At 40.2% G+C, this 19,909-nt stretch overlaps 1 protein-coding gene and 1 pseudogene across 2 annotated transcripts; one reads left to right on the top strand and one right to left on the bottom strand.

Moving 5' to 3' along the window:
* The first annotated feature begins 208 nt into the window (after nucleotides 1-208).
* On the top strand, nucleotides 209-4,698 carry LOC307248353 (olfactory receptor 2AT4-like; annotated as a pseudogene). Its single transcript has 3 exons — nucleotides 209-528; nucleotides 4,190-4,381; nucleotides 4,691-4,698. The product of its transcript is annotated as an olfactory receptor 2AT4-like (transcript).
* Nucleotides 4,699-11,995: 7,297 nt separating this feature from the next.
* LOC307248351 (olfactory receptor 6C1-like) lies at nucleotides 11,996-12,934 on the bottom strand (the record flags this gene model as incomplete). Its single annotated transcript, XM_080024754.1, has 1 exon — nucleotides 11,996-12,934. The coding sequence occupies one exon, from the start codon at nucleotides 12,932-12,934 to the stop codon at nucleotides 11,996-11,998; it is 939 nt and encodes a 312-aa protein (XP_079880880.1).
* Nucleotides 12,935-19,909: the final 6,975 nt, after the last annotated feature.

Genomic DNA, 19,909 nt, shown 5'->3' with positions numbered 1-19,909 from the left:
TAAGAGAGAAAAGTATGTCCCAATAGTATGTCTACTGCATCCTAACTAGATTCTTTTTATCGTCGGATGTAGTATGTAGAATAGAAAAAAGAAAGAGTATGCGATTCGGAACGCAACCTAAGTATTGGTTTCAATCAGGGACCATTTCATTCACTGCTTGTACTCTGTTCACTTTCTCGGCACAGTGAATTCCTATATTCTCTTTCTAATGGCTTTGGATAGTTATTTGGCTATCTGCCATCCTCTCAGATATCCAGTTGTTCTTAAAAACTCCACCATCCTAATTCTCAGTATTAGTGCATGGGTCATTTTGCAATGCATTCCCTATGATGTTTGTTATAAGGGCATGGCCCCTTCCGTACTGTGCCTCAAACATAATCAACCACTGCTACTGTGATATTGGTATAACAATACTGGCATGCGTTGACAGGGCCCCGTATGGTATTCCCGCTTTTGGACTTGCAATGGTTACCCTACTGGGGCCTCTGGCTTTCATAATTTTCTCATATTGCTCTATAATTATAATAGGTGAGTCAATCTAGGGAAAAAAAGGGCTTAACCCCAAAAAAATTGATACAAAAGGTTTTTCAATGGATTCCAGTAGTATTTGGTGTGCTGAATAACATACTAAAAGTCTACCAAAATCTACCCCCCAGAAAGCCCTCATTTCCAAGATGGCGGCCGAAATGGCGGCGGGGAGCTTGAAATGGCTATATCTCAAATTGAAAAAATGTTGCAAAGGAATTTTCAACTGATTTTGGTACCTCTGGACATGCTTACAAACATACTAAAAATCTAGGAAAATACACCTTCCGGAAAGGCTTCATTTTCAAGATGGCGTCCAAAATGGTGGCTGGCCAAGCTTAAAATGGCTATATATCTCAATAGAAAAATATTATTCAAATGATTTTTCACTTGATTCTGGTACCTGCAAATATGCTTATGACCATACTAACAATCTAGGAAAATATACCTCCCAGAAAGGCTTCATTTTCATAATGGTGTCCAAAATGGCGGCCGGGAGCGTAGAATGGCTATATCTCAAATGGAAAATGTTACAAAAGAATGTTTCAACTGATTCTGGTACCTCTATACATTAAGAAAGTGCGACAAATCTAGGTAAATATAACTGCTAGAAAGGCGTCATTTTCAAAATGACTGCCTGATGGTATAGGGGAGGGCTGGGCGATTAATTGAAATTCAATTTCGATTACGATTTTGGCGTCCCTCGATCATGAAAACAAGATAATCGTAATAAATTGATTATTGTGTCGCACGCCGTGTCTTGTGTGGTAAATGCAGCGAACCCTTCTGTGCCCCCACCCAAACACTTTCGCTTTCAGCGATTGCAATGCAATGGTTTATTCAGCATAAAGTTAAAGTACTCGCCCAAGACTGATGTTAAATCGAAACACAAAAGCCTTGCGTGAGCGAAATAGCGAGTTGCCAGTTGAAACTCCGTGACGGTGGGTAACGGTGTCATTCACAGTGACACCTCGCCAGTGTGAGCCGCCGCACAGAAAAGCCCTGTGGCTTTACGGCTAAAATGAACCGGGGATATCCTGCCCGTTAACGTTGTTGATGTGGAAGGCTTCAGCTCAGATCTTGTCATCGAGACGACATTGATGAGGTCATTGAAGACGCATGGAAGTGGAATGACTGACAATCAGAGAGCCCTTTGGACCATGTCAAAGTGCATAACATCACAGTACAACACCGCAATGCAGGAGTTCACAAACCAGACATACACAACATCAGAACAGCACAAGGACTCAACAGAGGCAAGGATGAAAAGGGATGCTGCTGACCTGGAGAAGATCACTTCAAAACTTGCTATATGGTCACCTTTCTCTCCAGACTCTTCTTTAAGGAATGTTTTTACAGGTGTTGTTGCTGAGGACGGAGTGAACGTGCATGATTATGACTCTGTTGGACGCAATATCATGCACAAAATGATTGGACAGCCTGCATTCACGTTCTCATTTAGTAGAAAGGATAAAGCCATAACCCTTGGACAAAAATCGTCTATCAAGGTTGCTCCTGATCGAACAATTGATTTTGCACTTCTTTTTCAACGTTTCCTGATTGTCTCCCAAACTGGAGAGCTATCATTGGAGGAGGTTATGCGTTACGAACTCAGTCCTTTCCCTCCTGCCCTCTTTGAAGCTGGAAACATCTTCCGCAAGGCTGATAAACCACAACTTGCGCACGCAATCTGTGATCATGCAAGTGATGCAATCCTAGATTCTGTACCAGAAACAGATCATTATGTTCTTGATGGAGGTTCACTCCTTCACCGAATACCATGGAAGCACGGACAAAGCTATAGTAAAATTGTGCAGTCATATGCAGACTTCACCATCCAACATTATGGCTCAGCTACAACCATTGTGTTCGATGGCTATGGGGATGGGCCATCCATTAAAGACAACACACATCAAAGAAGAGGAAACAATATTCATCCCATTGTCAACTTCACTGCTGAGACAGAGTTCTCAGGTAAGAAGGAGGAGTTCATGTCAAGAGATCTGAATAAACAAAGGCTGATCCAAATGATAAGCGATGAACTGAAAGAAAGGGGTTGCACTGAGGTCAATTCAATTGGAGATGCTGATGTAGACATCGTAAGGGCCGCAGTGGAATCATCTCTTCTTCACACCACTACGCTGATTGGAGAAGATACAGATCTCCTTGTCTTACTACTTCACTATGCACAGAGAGATAGTAAGGGCGTATATTTCAGATCAGACAAGTCAAAAGCTGATGGCAGTTTTAAAGTGTATGCCGTAAACCATTTAAAAGAAGTACTTGGACATGATGTGTGTTCTCAGTTGATGTTCATCCATGCTCTCACTGGCTGTGACACAACTTCTCGGATCTTCGGGGTTTGCAAAAAGACTGCTTTCCAGAAGCTTGTAAAAGGGGATCCCGTCCTTCGATCTTGTGCCAATGCATTCATTGTCCCAAACCAGACCACAGAGGTGATTGATGACCTTGGGTGCCAAGTAATGACTGTCCTCTTTGGTGGAAAGTGCACAGATTCCCTTGCAGCAATGCGATATAACATTTTCAGCAAGAAGGTTGTCTCAGCTTCATCAACTGTAACGCCTGAACGTCTGCCACCAACTGAATAGTAGAGCGTACTACCAGGTCATGGTCTGGATGGGAACAGAAGATGGTATGGATGCCCTGAACTGGGGGTGGAGCCTGCAGGACAATAGATTTGTCCCACTCATGTCAACAACGAATGTTGCTCCAGACAGTCTCTTGAAGGTCATTCATTGTAACTGTACCACTGCCTGCAAGACACTCCGCTGTTCTTGCAGAAAATATGGACTACCTTGTACTACTGTCTGTGGACCATGTCAACTTAAGGAATGTGACAATCCACTTAACAAGTTTCTTCCAGAGGAGCCCGAAGATGATGATGAATAAAGACCACAATAAGTGTGGCATTTATGTTATTCAACAACAACACCACCTTTCTAGTTTGAATAGTAACCAATTTGAACCATTTAACCAATGTAAGCTTACAGGCAGTCATTTTGAAAATGATGCCTTTCTAGCAGTTATATTTACCTAGATTTGTCGCACTTTATTAATGTATAGAGGTACCAGAATCAGTTGACATTCTTTTGTAACATTTTCCATTTGAGATATAGCCATTCTACGCTCCCGGCCGCCATTTTGGACGCCATTATGAAAATGAAGCCTTTCTGGGAGGTATATTTTCCTAGATTGTTAGTATGTTCATAAGCATATTTGCAGGTACCAGAATCAAGTTAAAAATCATTCGAATAATCTTTTTCTATTGAGATATATAGCCATTTTAAGCTTGGCCGGCCACCATTTTGGACGCCATCTTGAAAATTAAGCCTTTCCGGAAGGTGTATTTTCCTAGATTTTTAGTATGTTTGTAAGCATGTCCAGAGGTACCAAAATCAGTTGAAAATTCCTTTGCAACATTTTTTCAATTTGAGATATAGCCATTTCAAGCTCCCTGCCGCCATTTCGGCCGCCATCTTGGAAATGAGGGCTTTCTGGGGGGTAGATTTTGGTAGACTTTTAGTATGTTATTCAGCACACCAAATACTACTGGAATCCATTGAAAAACCTTTTGTATCAATTTTTTTGGGGTTAAGCCCTTTTTTTTCCTAGATTGACTCACCTATAAGTGTTCTTAAAATAGGAGGTTCACAAGGTCGCCTAAAATCTCTGTCCACTTGTAGTCCTCAACTGATTATAATAATACTGTATTATTTACCCAGATGTTTTGTATATCTAGCCAGCAATGTTGGCATTCAATTTAGCCCTGATATGCGAGTAGTAATTATCATGCTTTATAGTCTTGGCCCTCCTTCGATCAATCCGCTTATATACTGTTTTAGAGCTAAATACATGAGAGAAAGCTTGCAGAAACTATTTAACAAAAGGCATAATTTTGTTTTCTGTCTGATATACTGACTTGTATTGAATAAAACAGTCCAATGCTATTTTTGTGTTAAAACAAATATTGCCAGGTATGTCATTATGACAAAACTAAGTGACTTGCAGGGTACGGAGGAAATTAGTCTTAAAATGGGTTTGGGATTACAATATTACAAATGTCTATACATATAGAAATTGCTACCATTATCTCTATACATGTGTTTAAAATGATAAGGTGATATATTTTGACCTCCATGTTTAGCTGTTTGAGACACAGCATGCAATTATTGGGTGGTTATGTTATTGCTTCTTTAGAGCTGCTCTAGGTAAACCTTAAACAAGTGCAATAATATAATATAATGTGAAAATGTTGAGTGCAATAACCTTGTTTGTTTCTTCTCATCTCAGTGTTCAGTGCTCTACACCTCGTAGTACAATATAAGTGTGCAATATTAACCTTAACAAACAAAAACCTTGCAGTGCAATACAAGTGTGCAATATTAACCTTAAATATTGCAATAATATAATGTCAACATTTCAATTGCAATAACTTCATGTGTGTTTAATCTCAGTGTAGTCTACTGTTCTACAGTGCAGTAAAAGTGTGCAATATATAATAATAATATAAAATAATGCAATAGATATTGGGAAAAATGTGTCTCCCATCTGACTGTACAGTGTTCCCCTTTGTTATTTATTTGTATTCTATTGTATTATATCTTGCTTTAAAAGAGAATAGCTTCTATACAGGGTATCTCAAATCACTTTGCTGTTACTTCCACTTATTCTTATTTTCATACTTGTCTACAATTTTCTTTATTTTCTTGTATAATGCTATTTATACAGTATATCATGGTTTTTATTGAAGCTGACTCAGGGAGATTCGCACAAGAATCCCAATGTACCTGTACTGTTTTGTACCTGTGCAAATGGCAATAAATATATTCTATTCTATTCTATTCTATTCTATTCTATTCTATTCTATAATGGTTCATTACTAAGAAAGCACAAGTGCAGAAACCAGTTTTAAAGTCGAAATAGACTATAAGCCCTTTTTTTACTGTTTAGAATTTTTTGTCCCTGGAAACATTTAATTGATTAAAAGTCAAACCAGAAAATTCAGTTAATTCATGTGTGAATTCAAGCTATTTGTGGTCATGTGAGATATATGTTTTCAAGCCCCTCTCATTTCCCCATGGCCCTGAAAGAGAGGACCTAATGGTGTGGTAAGCATGTTTTTTTTCACCAAAATAGGTATTTTGCATGTAAAAGTAAATTTTCTTGCTGTCAACTTAATCAACTGTTGTGCCAAAGCAAATGTATTCACGTAGAAAAACTTCTATCATACGTGTTGATGAACTACTAATGAATATGCCGAGGCCTGTTTCAGGTAGCTGGTTTTGAGACAACCCAGAGTTTGTTCGCTCTGAGTTAGTGGAAACTCTGGGTTTTCCGTTTCAGGTAGCAGGTTCAGCGCAACCAAGAGTCAGTTACTGCGGCAACATACGCCATGGGTCTAACCTGCTCGGTAGGTGGTTAGACCTACCCTGAGTTTGTTTTCACTTTACGCTGCAGCTCCGACTGAAGAAAGAGTGTCACTGTCACACGCGTCCCTGAACAGTTTGAAGCAAAATCACTCCATAGAAATCTCCATCGGGATGTTTTTATCATTTCCTGATGATTTTACGTTTGACCGATCATTCATCTGATCAGTAGCCTTGTTCTCAGCCCTCGGTCCGTTCATATAGGCGGCCACCTTACACATCGTGACATGCTCTACATTCAGATTAATAAACCTGTTTGTATTGTATGCTTTTTAATGTCTGTGTCAGATTTATGTCAGGTGGATTCATGTAACGCTGTGGCTGCACGCAATCTTTACTGTTCACTTGTGCGATCCTAAAGTCACAGACGAGCCTCGTTAAATAGCCTAATATGAATATAAAAATTATATAATAATTTAAACCGTGATCACTTGAGGAAAATGGATCTGGTAATAAATCAATCGGGCTCTTCAATGGAAACTGTCACCTAATGTGTCTGATGTTAATGACTTTCACTCCCCATTTAAAAGAAGCGACAGTCTGTTTACTGCACAGTATTAAGCTGGGAACACACCGCATTGGCCGCCTGCGGCGGTTGGCCGCGTGAATGCAGGAGGTTCGCCGCTTGGTCATATTGGGCCATGTTCACCGCAGTCGCCGCCGCGGCCAACCGCCGCCTCATCGTAGGCAGCGGTTGGCCGCGTGACCGCAGGAGGCTCGCCGCTTGATCATATTGGGCCATATATTCCTGACGCCGACGCCGAGATCAGACCCGTCACACTTACGGTGCAACAACAACAATAACATGGTCCAGCTGTGCCAAAAAATACAGATGTAGGTTCACTGTGTAACCAGCGGCAGTCTTGTCACAAATATCATTAAAACAGCCTGAACACGCACCCCGATCGCAAATACACACACATTAACAGCAATTCAGCAACATACTAAACACATTAACAACAGCAGTGTGTGCTCAGCAGCACAAATAAAGGCAGACATCAGCCTACCTGAAAGTGAAAGTGTGCCGGCTGACGGAGGACAACACCGGTGCTTCGCTGTACTATATGGAATTCCACACGGACACTGCCATCAACTTTGGGTTCATATTATCCTCAGGAGCAGCACACAGCTGGGTGAGTTTCACTATGCTAACCGGCGCTACCTTGGCTAAAGTACAACCAACAGCTAAACAGATGCAAAATACACATATTTGCACAATGTATTGGAAGCCCAATGTCCTCACTCCACACGCCCACCTCGTCTTGCAGACCACCGCCACCGGGCAATCTCAACGCTGATTGGCTGTGGAGGCGCGGCGCCCAGCGGCGCTGCAGAAAAAGATGAAAATTTTCATCTTTTTCTGCGGCGCCGTGCTCGCCGCACAAGCCTTCGATTCACGCTCCTTCGATGACACAATTTCTATGCGCCGCTAATGGCCGCGCTCCCGATTCAGAGGCGCGGCCACGCGCCGCGCAAGCCCCCGCCGCCGGCCGCTGGACGCCGATTATTGGGTGGACGCGCGGCCACGCGCTAGTACATTGACTTTGTATGTAATCTCGCCGCGCGGCCAGTGCGGTGTGTTCCCAGCTTTACGCGCCCCACACACATCCTGCGTCTACCTCTGGAGCGCGTCGCGTTACCTTACTGCTGCCTCTCTCGGACTTTTCTCGGACACACATGCAACGTCTCAGCAGCTGCTGCTGCTGCAGCGCTGCTTCTAAAAGCCCTATCTTTCCACATATAGTTTTAGATAATTCCCATTAAAAATGAAGTTCTTTCATGTCATCTATGATGCATATGATTTATATTGAGTCTGCAGTAATCCGTGCGCCCCATTGCCATTTTTCTTCTTTTCTTTTGCCATATTTTCGCTTGTTGGAAGTTTTATTTTGAAGGGGACACACCAGGAAATGGTGAAACTACAGCGAAAGCTGCCAGTATGAAGTCAATATGACTCTCAGCAGAGTATTTCAAAAATCACTTTACTGATTTATACGGGAGAGAGAGAAGGGGGTGTGGTCGGGGAAGAAGAAGGCCGTAGACACAGATAGAGCAACGGAAAACTGTTGCGCTCATCATGATCTTTTTTATTTCTTCACTATATTGGATCTCTATATGTGTCATTTATCCAAAAATGAAATGCCAGAACTAATTGAAAATTAGGTTTTAAATCCCTCGGACTTTGATTGCACAATTAAATCGTGAAATAAAGGGATTATTCGCGTATACGACTGAGGGATGTTTTATTTTGGAATAAACACACCGGGTAAACGTGTAACTAGAGTGAATGCTGCTGGTATGACTGTCAGCAGAGTATTTCTCTATCAGTTAAAGCACAGAGACGCGAGAGAGACGCGCTGCTCTCAGAAAAAAATAGGCGAGCCTCCTGAGGTGAAGGGGAGCGTCGCTGCAGACGTGCCTCCGACGCGCCTCAGCAGTGCGTCTGAGGTTGGATGTGTGCTCGCTCTACGTTGATTTCACAGTCTGTGACAAAAAGTCAGACCAGACGCATGTGTGTGGGGGCCGTTACGGCCCCCACACACATGGATTTGATGGAGCGATCGATGTGTACAAAACCATCCGGATACATATGGTCTGATGACGGGCCGTTATATTAATAATAAACAGCGTGCTGCACAAATATGAGACTGTCCACCGCGACCTATTACGTCAAGGCTACATTTTTTAAAAAAACAATAGCTTAAGGATTCTCGTTGCTCTAATAGTGGAAGTGGAATATTTGATGCAAATTTGGCCGGATGAAAATATTCACAAACAGTCGTATAGCCTACAAGTAGACTAAGCTCCAAATCCTAAACGTGCACGGTGACGTAGGCAAGGTGCAAGTGTGCCCAGGCCACGAGCAGTGTGAGCACGGGCCTGCGGGGGGAGTGGGGAGGGGGGGGGGGAATCGTGCTGAATCGTGCTGAGCACGGAACAGGCAAACGGCACTAGTGTGAGTGCGCCCTGACAGGCTGATGTTATAATCCAGTTGGGTCTTCTCCTGTGTTCTGAGTCCCAGGCTGTCCTCGCTGGTTCTGATTTTCCTATGCTTTGACCCCCAGACCCTAGCTGGCTCTAAGGGTCCTGTGTTCTGACCCCCAGACTGTGTTCTAATCTAACTGGTTCTATCTTTCATTTGAATCTTATTAAAACCTTTTGAATTATACTAATGGCGCTTTTCCACCGCAAATGTAGCTCGACTCGACTCAACTCGACTCGACTCAACTTGGTTTGGTAGCAGCACGGGTCGTTTTCCACCGCAAATAGTACCTGCTGAACGTGGGCGGGGTCGTCGTAAGGGGCTGAAAGCCTACTCCGGAGCAAAGTAGCAGAGCAGAAATTGCGAGCAGTTGTTGCACTATTAACTGAACCAACCGCCAAAAACACGGATGAAAAATGTTTAAGAAATACCCCCCTTGTATCTGTTTGCTAAAAGAAGTAGAAGAATATTGCTACGGGCCATTAAAAGGGATGGTTGTTGTCCCGATGTGTGACTCTGCCACACGATCAGCTGTAGGGATGCGTCACGTACATCCCTATGCACGTAAACACGGGCATGATAAAGTTGACTGTTTAGTGCTTGTTTCAGGATACGTGTTTTCAAATGCAAGCCGTGTCTCAGCCTGAATATTTTATTGAGGTAATCAGTTCAGTCCGAGGCTTGTAATGTAATCGCTCGCTATCATGTCTGTCCCAGCTGGCTACTATTTAGCCTAGCTGCTAGCTGCCCTACATGTCTCCTCTCGTATGTAAGTAACTTCCCCAACAACCAACACTGGGTGAGCTTAGCGAATATATGGAAAATAAATTCAGATCTGTGATGCAAATCAAATGAAAGAGAGCCAGAGAAGGCTGCACGCGGCGTAAATACACTCAAAAGTCCCGGAGAGTTGGGGAGAATAAACAACAGAATGAAGCCGGTAGTCTCTGGCCACTGATTGGCCAGACAATAGTCTCTGGCCAATCAGTGGCCGGTCGTCTGCCGACGTCACCTTTTAGCATCGGCTCAGCTCGCTTGGAACCTAGAGCGAGGCGATACCAAAAAAGCAGCCGCTACGTGGTACCAGGTACCATGCAAATGCGGTGGAAAAGCCAAAAATGCGAGTTGAGTCGAGTCGAGTCGAGCTGATACCATGCGGTGGAAAAGCGCCATATGTTGTATTTGATTTTGTTCAGAATTACTTTCAAGTGTTTAGAAAATTTGCTTTGCTTAATTGACCAAACCCCATCATTCTTTTACTAGTCCGACATTAGTTCTGGAATTTGTGGCTGGCTTTCAGGATTCTAACTGTTACAATATGTGTTGTTATGGTAGTAGTTTCAGAGAGGAAAAAGTAAGTGGATCAGTTTACCCCACAGCTGGGGTAAAGTGAGACACATGACAACTTTTTTTAAAACAATCATATTTTCACTGCCCTTTGTCTTGAAAAAAATCTGCTAATGCCCATTTCTAGGAAACATCCTGAATTAATGGGAAATGTGTAAATTTGAGAGATAAATCATTTTAGCTCGCTTAGAGGGGAGCAAATGTAAAAAGTGGCTCAGATTACCCCGTTCTCCCCTACCTCATAATGTATTTGTATATTAAATGCCGTTATCTCAGTCTAATTTCAGAAAACGTTTTATTCTAGTCTTACTGTTAGTCGTTTAGTCTTATTATACATTTTCAGCTGCTGTGTAAAAGGGATTATAATTTTTGAGTAATGAGAAATTTGAGACATTTATTCAATTTATATGAGAAATGTCTTGCTTTAATACAGAAGCATACTGAAAAGAGAAAAGGTAATAGTATCATATTATAAGGTGAAAGGTTTCTCATGTTATTATTATATACAGTATAAACGTATTACTTTATAACAATATACTATTTATCTTGTTATGTTTAATTTTAATATAATAATTTACTGTTAAAACATCAAATGTTTCATATACGCGGAATCATGTATATTGTTAAAATGTTAAACATTTGACACTATAACTTGGTAAGTTATATTTTACAATCTTGTAAACCCCAATCCCAATGTACAATCTATTTTGATGTTGTGTTCAGCGCAGCAAATTACCATTAAAAAGTTTAGTCTTGAGGGCAGTGACGTGTTTGTTTTAGGCCGATGATAATCAGAATCAACAATGCAAGTTAGTTCCAAGAGGACCCTAATAAGTGTTTCACGTCAATAATGGTCTCAAGTATATGAATTAATTGTGTAGGTGTGATTGAAGGCCTCCCGCTGTTTCTGAGGCCCTGTTTCCACCTGGCATTAATATGTGGTTTTTAGGATCCGATCGCGCTAACTACAGGTGGAAACACGCTCAATGCGCATTGAATGCGCATTGAAATGATCCACATTCGGAGGTGGTTTGAGACCACTTATCCACATACCCATTAACAGTGGAAACGCGTATGCGCATCTCATACACATTAGGCCCCGCCCACTCAACTGCGGCGAGTGACTGGGCGGAAACGCGTACTCATTCACGCGACAATTCACGTCATAAAAGCGCACCGTTGCAGGTAAACAGACAACAGAAAACAGAAAACATTGAAGATGGAGTGTATAAGCGGAAATGATGTACGAGCTGATTTCCATACAGCGCGGGGAATTCGAATCCGGATCGCAAACGCGCATAGAAGACGCATTGTTAAGGCCAGGTGTGAACAAGCATATTACATTTACATATAACGATCGGATTCCTCAGAACCACATATTAATGCCAGGTGGAAACAGGGCCTTAGTACCTTAGTGAATTGTCATCTTCAAACAGTCTTATGCAATGTTGCATTCCCAGGAAATGCAAATGTAACTTAGTTGTAGCTTTAATATGGTGTGACACACATCTGACTTTTCTGTCTATGATATCAGAATCAAATGGCACATTTCATGTTTCTGTTGAAACCTTTGTTTAATTTCATAGATCAATGGCAGACAGTGTATTGACATAAACATAGTAAACAGACAAGCAGTTCAGAAACATATACAGTACATACACACCCAACAATTTAGTATAATACTACTCTGAATTTACTCAGAAGTCTTAACTTTTTGAAATATTTTAAAGATCTTATACTTAATTTCTTTGGTTCTAAGACAATACACAAAAGGATTTACAAGTGATGGGCAGAGCATGGCCCCAATCAATAAACCATGGCGCTCCTCAAGAGTCAATACCAAACCTGCCCTGGTCAAGACAATTTGGACAAATAATGGGCAGTAAAAACATGCTACCACGATCATGTGACTCAAACAAGTGCTGCCTATTTTCCTTTTGTCGTTATTTGAAGCTAGTCGCACAAAAAATATAATCCCCAGGTATGACAGGCAAATAAAACCAAAAGTGAAGAACATGAGAAAAAATGACAAGATGGTAAGCATATTGAAGTAGTATGAGAAATCAACACAAGTAGTGCGTACTATGGCAGCATAGTCACACATGAAGTACTTCAGCCTTGATTTGCAGTGAGAAAGAGGAACCAAGACTACAGGCATTACAGCCATAAAACAACAGGCAACAATCCACAGGATAAATATAAGGACAAGGGTTCGCAAATTTGTCAAGTAACTGTGGTACTGTAAAGGATAACCAATAGCAATCAATCGATCAAATGCCATAACCGTTATAGCAAACATTTCCATCACTGCTCCGACATGGAACACAAACATTTGAATGAAGCACGACACATAAGATATAGTTTTATCACCAGCAAGTAGCACCCCGATCATTGTTGGACTGGCACTGGAGGTGTACAGTATATCAACAACAGAAAGGTTGCAAATAAGAAGATACATTGGTTTGTGTAGTCTCTTGTCAAAAATAATGAAGACGATGTTTGACACATTGCCTATAATAGCTAGAATATAGACTATCAATATAACCACACCAACTTCAATAGGATTGTTGATTTTGTCAAAACCACCTATTATAAATTCTGTTACTTTGATTGAAGCATTTTGTAAAGGCATATTGATGGGTGCGGGTCTCGATAAGTCTTAGGCTTCTTCCGTCACCCTTCGGACAACACAAAGTAAGATGTATGATGTGAAAGAGATAATTGTGTATTGTGTGGAATTGTCCGAAAGAATAATAATAAATAAATATTCTTCAGAATAAAACAATTTAAGTAAAGTAAAAAAATTAAACTCTTCTTAGAGCGAAATATCATTCAACCTTTTGTTAATCATACCATCCAGAAGCATATTATGTCAGATTTTACAAAAGTAACTAAGCTCAATCAAACAGCTTCCACTACAACCAGCAATGGAGTTCACCAAAAAGATCTGAGGACTTTGTAAGGCTCACCATAGATATATATAGAACACTAGATACGTCACGTCAATGTTGAGCTCCAGTCGGCTGACGGCACACGCGGCGGCCATCTTGGAGAGGTCAACCTGCTGCCTAGTGCATTACACCATATGGAAAATTCATACAAACATGTAGCAAATTTGAGCCGTGATGGCTCAGTGGATGACACTAAAAACATCATAGTTGATGATCCATATTTGATTCTGAGTGGTAGGAAGATTTTTTTCCCTCTGTTACACAAAAAAACACACTTTTAAACACATGGCATTTTAACTTGCCACGATTGTATCTACTATCAGAAATGTTTTGCCATGGCCATATTTCGTTATAAACTTTATTTCTGATTTGATATGCAGCACATTAAGGTATGCTCTTAATTCAGTTTTGTTTTTGTTGCAGAAAATTGCTCAAGATATAATTTAAAAAGCCAAATTTAAAGAACATTAGACATTTTTCATCCTGTCTTATTGAAAATCACGGATTTTGTTGAACTTCAAATTTTAACTATGTATTCAAACAAAAGAATGTTTACCAAAATATTTGCAGAACTTCTTCAGATTAGAAGATAACTGCAGACATATGTTGAAAAGCAGGATTATAACTCTCAAACCACTCTAACACTGCACCACACTGGACTTGAACCGGCAACCCTCCAGACTGAGATACAACTGGAACTATTGATTGAATTTATTTAACACATCAAATACAAATTAAACATATGAAAAATACAAAACAAAATGAAAAGCACAATAAAAAATATTTAATAAATGTACTTTCTGTGTTCCTTATCATTTTATACATACACAATTTGCTATATTTACGATGCTATATATTTACAATCAATACAACTTAAAATACTATATTTTTTATAATTTATATATTTAGTCTATTTGTTTAATTTCTTTACTATATTTACACTTTATATTATCTATACAATCCTTATCTATACAGTTTGGTACAGTATGTTTTTATACATTTATTGATACACATATGTGTATATATATATATATATATATATATATATATATATATATATATATATATATATATATATATATATATATATATATATATATATATACACAGGTGAAACTCGAAAAATTAGAATATCGTGCAAAAGTTCATTTATTTCAGTAATTCAACTTTATAGGTGAAAATAATATATTATATAGACTCAGCAGCAATACTTGACACCTGTCCACAGTGCCAAAACCACAAGTAACTGGTTGACTGACCATGGTATTACTGTGTTGATTGGCCAGACAACTCTCCTGACCTGAACCCAATAGAGAAACTATGGACTATTGTCAAGAGGAAGATGATACACACCAGACCCAACAATACAGACGAGCTGAAGGCCACTATCAAAGCAACCTGGGCTTCCATAACACCTCAGCAGTGCCACAGACTGATAGCATCCATGCCACACCGCATTTAGGCAATAATTTGTGCAAAAGGGGCCCAAACCAAGTACTTAGTACATATGCATGATTATACTTTCTAGAGGGCCGACATTTCTGTATTTAAAATCCTTTTTTTATTGATTTTATGTAATATTCTAATTTTCTGAGATTTTGAATTTGGGGTTTTCATAAACTATAAGCCATAATAATCACAATTATAACAAATAAAGGCTTGAAATGTCTCACTTTGAATGTAATGAGTCTATATAATATATTAGTTTCACCATTTAGGTTGAATTACTGAAATAAATGAACTTTTGCACAATATTCTAATTTTTCGAGTTTCACCTGTATATATATACGTGTGTATATATATACGTGTGTATATATATATATATATATATATATATATACACACACACACACAGTCTGTTTGTTTATCAATTCAACATTTTTCTTTTCCAGAAATCAATCGTTAAAATACATAAAACAAATTATTTTACAACTGTTGTATGTGCAAACGTTTGTGAACCCTGAGCTGCATTGATTAAATCGAGCAAGTAAACACAATCAGATGGGCCAAATTGAGTCATGAAATGTAGTGAGAGATCTTTAGGGAAGAAATTGGGCGGCACTAGATAAAACCAGGTCAGTTTAGACTCAACAAAGTGAACCCATACAGGTCAGACATGCTAAAAGGGAAACAAATCTCAGAGGATCTCAGTAATAGAGTTGTGATGCTGCACATTTGTCTGGGGACAGCTATAAATTATTTCAAAAAAAGTTTGAGCTCCATCGGTCCCCCGTGAGGCAAATCATCTACAAATGGAGAGCTTTAAGAGTGACTTAACATCTGCCTAAGCAGACTTCCTTCAAAATATATACAATTATTTTCACTGTCAGTTTCAAAATCCTTGAAACAGGATGGTTTTTCCCAGTTTCTTTCTGGTATTTCCTCTCTGCCAGGTAAGCGATGTTAATTTTGCTATGTGATGCAGCCGTATTCTCATGAACACAGATACAACCAGCGACAGTAGGAGGGACAAGTGATTATCGATGCCAAACTGGGTTTCTTCGACATGGCTCCCCAGTTCAAACACGTCCTCTGTCCCGATTTCTTCTCTCACAAAGTGGGCTACGGTGACCTCATCGGGGGCTTTCCCTGGAGATTGTCGGCGTATTGCCCTCTCCGCAGCTCTCACCACCTTCAAAAAGAGAATTAGAAAATGTTAAAGCTGTAACTGTGTATGAGAGGATGGGTTGGGCTGTGGATCATTGTTGGGCAGAATGCTAGCTGTGTATACAGAAAGAGCTGATGGATGTTTTTACTGACCTTAACAGTTCCTTTTGAGGGAATCATCAGCCCACCGTTATTCCTAAGTTCCAGAAGGTGGTAGCTCTGATCAAATGTAACAGGGACAGCTACAGCATCTGTCACCAGGCTGGCACGGCACACATCACAGGACAGGCTGCGAAGAATACACCGGACAACGAACCCTGCAATGTAGACAAGAGCGTTGTCTACTAGTCCACCAAAGCGAGTAGGGAGGTAGCTGTGGTCCCCCACAAGGGCAGAAATGTTCAGGAATGGGGAAAGCAGCTCTTCAGCAGTGGAGGCATCTGCAGAGGACATCTCAGCAGCGGAAAGGGACACTCTGGTGTAGTGCTCAGCTGACAGGGTCACAGTATCATCCTGTCCTGTAACATTGCCAGAATCCACAGGCTTGACACCACATCTGAACATGAGCTTGCGGAAGATACCCTGGAACTGTCCAGCAGTTGGATTGTTATTCCAGCCTCCTTAAAGAGAAACAAACAGCAACATACAACCGTTTCAGATATTTCAACCTTTCGTGTTTTCCTTATATGATTAGAAGATACATGAGTGGTAGAGTAGGAAGGAAATCAAACCCAACACAGGGCTACTTAACATTGAAGCAATTTACTTATACTAGACCATACACAAAAATGCCACAAAAGGGATATGACCTATTGTCTTGCTCCCTTTTATTTTTTGCATGAACCATACCATGTTCAAAGTCACTTAAACCTTTCTTTCCCATTCTGTTGCTTGGATTTAAATTCAATAAGTTGTCCTGTCCCCATCTACATGCATTGCTTCCATGTGATTGGATGATTAGTTATAAGGGATAACAAGAAATTGAACCGCTGTACGTATGTGTATGTATGTATGTATGTATGTATGTATGTATGTATGTATGTATGTATGTATGTATGTATGTATGTATGTATGTATGTATGTATGTATGTATGTATGTATGTATGTATGTATGTATGTATGTATGTATGTATGTAAGCTGCTGGAACACCTACTATTCCCTGCTGGGATGAATAAAGTATATCTTATCTTATCTTATCATATCTTATCTTATCTTATCTAATCTATCAAACCTGATGCTCTGATAGAATTGAAGAGAAGCTCCAAATGATCCTGGCTGAACCGGTAGGTCAGGACATATTGTTGCTCTTCCAGGAGTTGAGGAATCATCCTCATCAGAGTGTCAATGTTAATAACGAACCCCATGACAGACAGGTACCTTAAATTCCAAAATGTTTTGTAGAACTGATCATAGCAGACATGCTGGAGACTACATTAACTCTAAATGATCAACATTGTGCATTATTTTACCAACTCCACCTACAAAAATACGGAACTTCTTTAAAACTTGATGCAAAACAGCATATCATGAATCCGTGCGAAACAGCACATTGTGAACTCAGTGCATAATAGCATATCATGACCTCCATGCAGAACAACATGCAATAAGTATTTAAAAAGTAACCTCTTTGACTGGTGAAGGGGTTTTCCATCCATCATCACTAAATCAATCAGGTACTTCCTGGCTTTAGATAGGAACTCCAACTTATAACTCCAATTAAGGTTCCCAAGAGGTGCCTTGAATCCTCGAGCACGAGGGTTGCGGCTATTCAAGATGTCAAATAACCTGTCAATCGTCTAAAGAAATTTTGGGGTTAATTCTTCATATATCTAAATCACTGTGACAAGTTATTTGATGGTGGAGCTTTGACAACTAGAGGGAAAAATCTGATGATCCATAGGTATCAGATATCCAACTTAATTGCCTTTCAGTCAACATTTAATTAATATTGGCTTAAATGTGGTGAACATATGAGGCTGAAAGTAGGAAGTGAGTGAGAGAGGCATGCTTGTCAATATACTAATTACTTTTTGTATACTGAAAAAACATGTATACATGCCATGCAAGTATATATCACGACGGTGCGACAGATGCGTGCAGTAGGAGTGACAATTGGGTTCAAGTGATACATAACCTAGTGTTGCAGTACCTGAAGGAATTCCACTGTGGCTTCACAGTCATTAAATTGTGCATAGCCAAGATCTTTCAGTGTCTGGAGGGCCACTGCAACCGAGTTGCTTAATGTCTGTGCCGCCAGGGAAACCTTAATAAGAAGAAATGTATTGTAATTTGTATTGCATATTACAATTTAAAACAAATCTCAGTGTATCACACCCCTCCCCCCTCCCCCCGCACACCCCCACACAAACACAAACAAACCTTCATTTTTTGGTTGTCGAAATGGACATGAGTGTCTGTCAGTTTGTTGGCTGCATGCAGCCCTGCCTTTTTTTGCACATTGTTGAGCTCAACAATGTGCTTCCACTCGATCCTGCCACTGCAGCTGTTGATAGTCCGGTATGACTACAGAAATTTTATCAGAATTATTATTTGTCATTAGTCGCACAAGTAGAACCACAATGTAAATATGGTTTTGGCAGCTACAGAGGGATATGCCCATCAGCAACTGCATTAAGATATGCGAAAGAATAGTAGATGATCTATAATGATAGTTCATACAGAGGATGGGAATATGAAGACCACTACAAATATAAAGAAAAACGTATTACCTCAAGCATATTGCGTGCTAGCTTTAGCATGTGGCAAGCATCCATGATCACAAAGACCTCATGGCTGGAAGAGGGATGTAAAAAGCTGGTCCTCAGGGGGTCTTTTGGGTTTCCCTTCAGATTTGTCCCAAGCAGGTTGCACATACCCAGATTGGTGGCATGTCCATCCATGGTAAGGCAGACAACTTTAATGGAACGCTCATGAAGTGCCTCCAGAGCGTGGACCATGAGTTCTTTCTGTGTGTCTGCTGTTAGTGTTTTTGTCAGGAAGTAGCCTATTGGTGCCTTCCAATGACCTTTGAGGCCAACAACCATCAGCACTAAAGCCTCTGTGGCAGGATCCGTTTCATTGAAACCATTTCCAAGGTCCACATATCCGGACATTCTTTTTGCCCTCGGATTATACTGAAGGTGTTTCTTAATGGACATGGCGTCGATCATTAATGAAACATGGCCATGCTTTTCAGGGTCTTCTTTATATTTACGCCCCAACATATTGAGCATCATACTGTTCAGGCCCGGCCTCTCATCAAGTGATGATAACCACCTTTAAAAAAAATTATTATATTATCAGGCTAGGGAATCATCAGTAATTTTCCTCAAGCAATTCATTATGATTGTACATTTTGACAACTTGGCAATTGATTTTAACCTCTCTAGACCGGACCATATAAAATTGTTGTTTAGAACTAATAGAGGTTGGATTTATTTAATTCTGGAAGAAAACATTACAATACCTTTGCAATGAGCGTGGATGAGGGAGAGGGAGTTGAAGCGTGCTTCTAAGGTAGTGGTATGCCTTAGGTCCATGGAGATGTAATGTGATGGCAAACTCCCTCTGTTCTTTGCTGTATTCATTGGCCTTTTTCTCAAAAAGGTGCAGTGGGAGATCTAACAATGAATACAGAATTAAGTCCACCGGTTGTCAAAGAAATGACCAATTTATTTAAAAAAATGCAAAAGGTTAAAAATGTTCCACACATTATGGGTGTGGGTATTCATAGCTTAGAGTAGATTACATCTCACCAAAAGTGTAGAGCAGCTTAAAATTAACAAATACAATTCCCAAACAAATTGGCCTCATGAGCACAAATTCAACTTTACATACAGATACAATGTCTTCGGGCCATACAGTAGACATGTATAAGGAATCAGACCTATACGTCATTTTACCTGCATACAATCCAAGCCTCTGACTGAGGTCTTCAGTCATCAAGTTTTTGTCCCTCAGCTCAATCAGCATATCCTGCAAGGAACTCTTTGCCCTCAGTTCACGCTTCCTTGTGTTCCTCTTTTCCCTCTGCAGTCTGGTTACATTG

The sequence above is a fragment of the Ammodytes marinus genome (genome assembly GCF_949987685.1).
Source record: "Ammodytes marinus genome assembly, chromosome: 3".
Classification (NCBI taxonomy): Eukaryota; Metazoa; Chordata; class Actinopteri; order Uranoscopiformes; family Ammodytidae; genus Ammodytes; species Ammodytes marinus.
The sequence above is the reverse complement of the archived record's forward strand: the minus strand, read 5'-3'. Positions and strand labels throughout refer to the sequence as shown.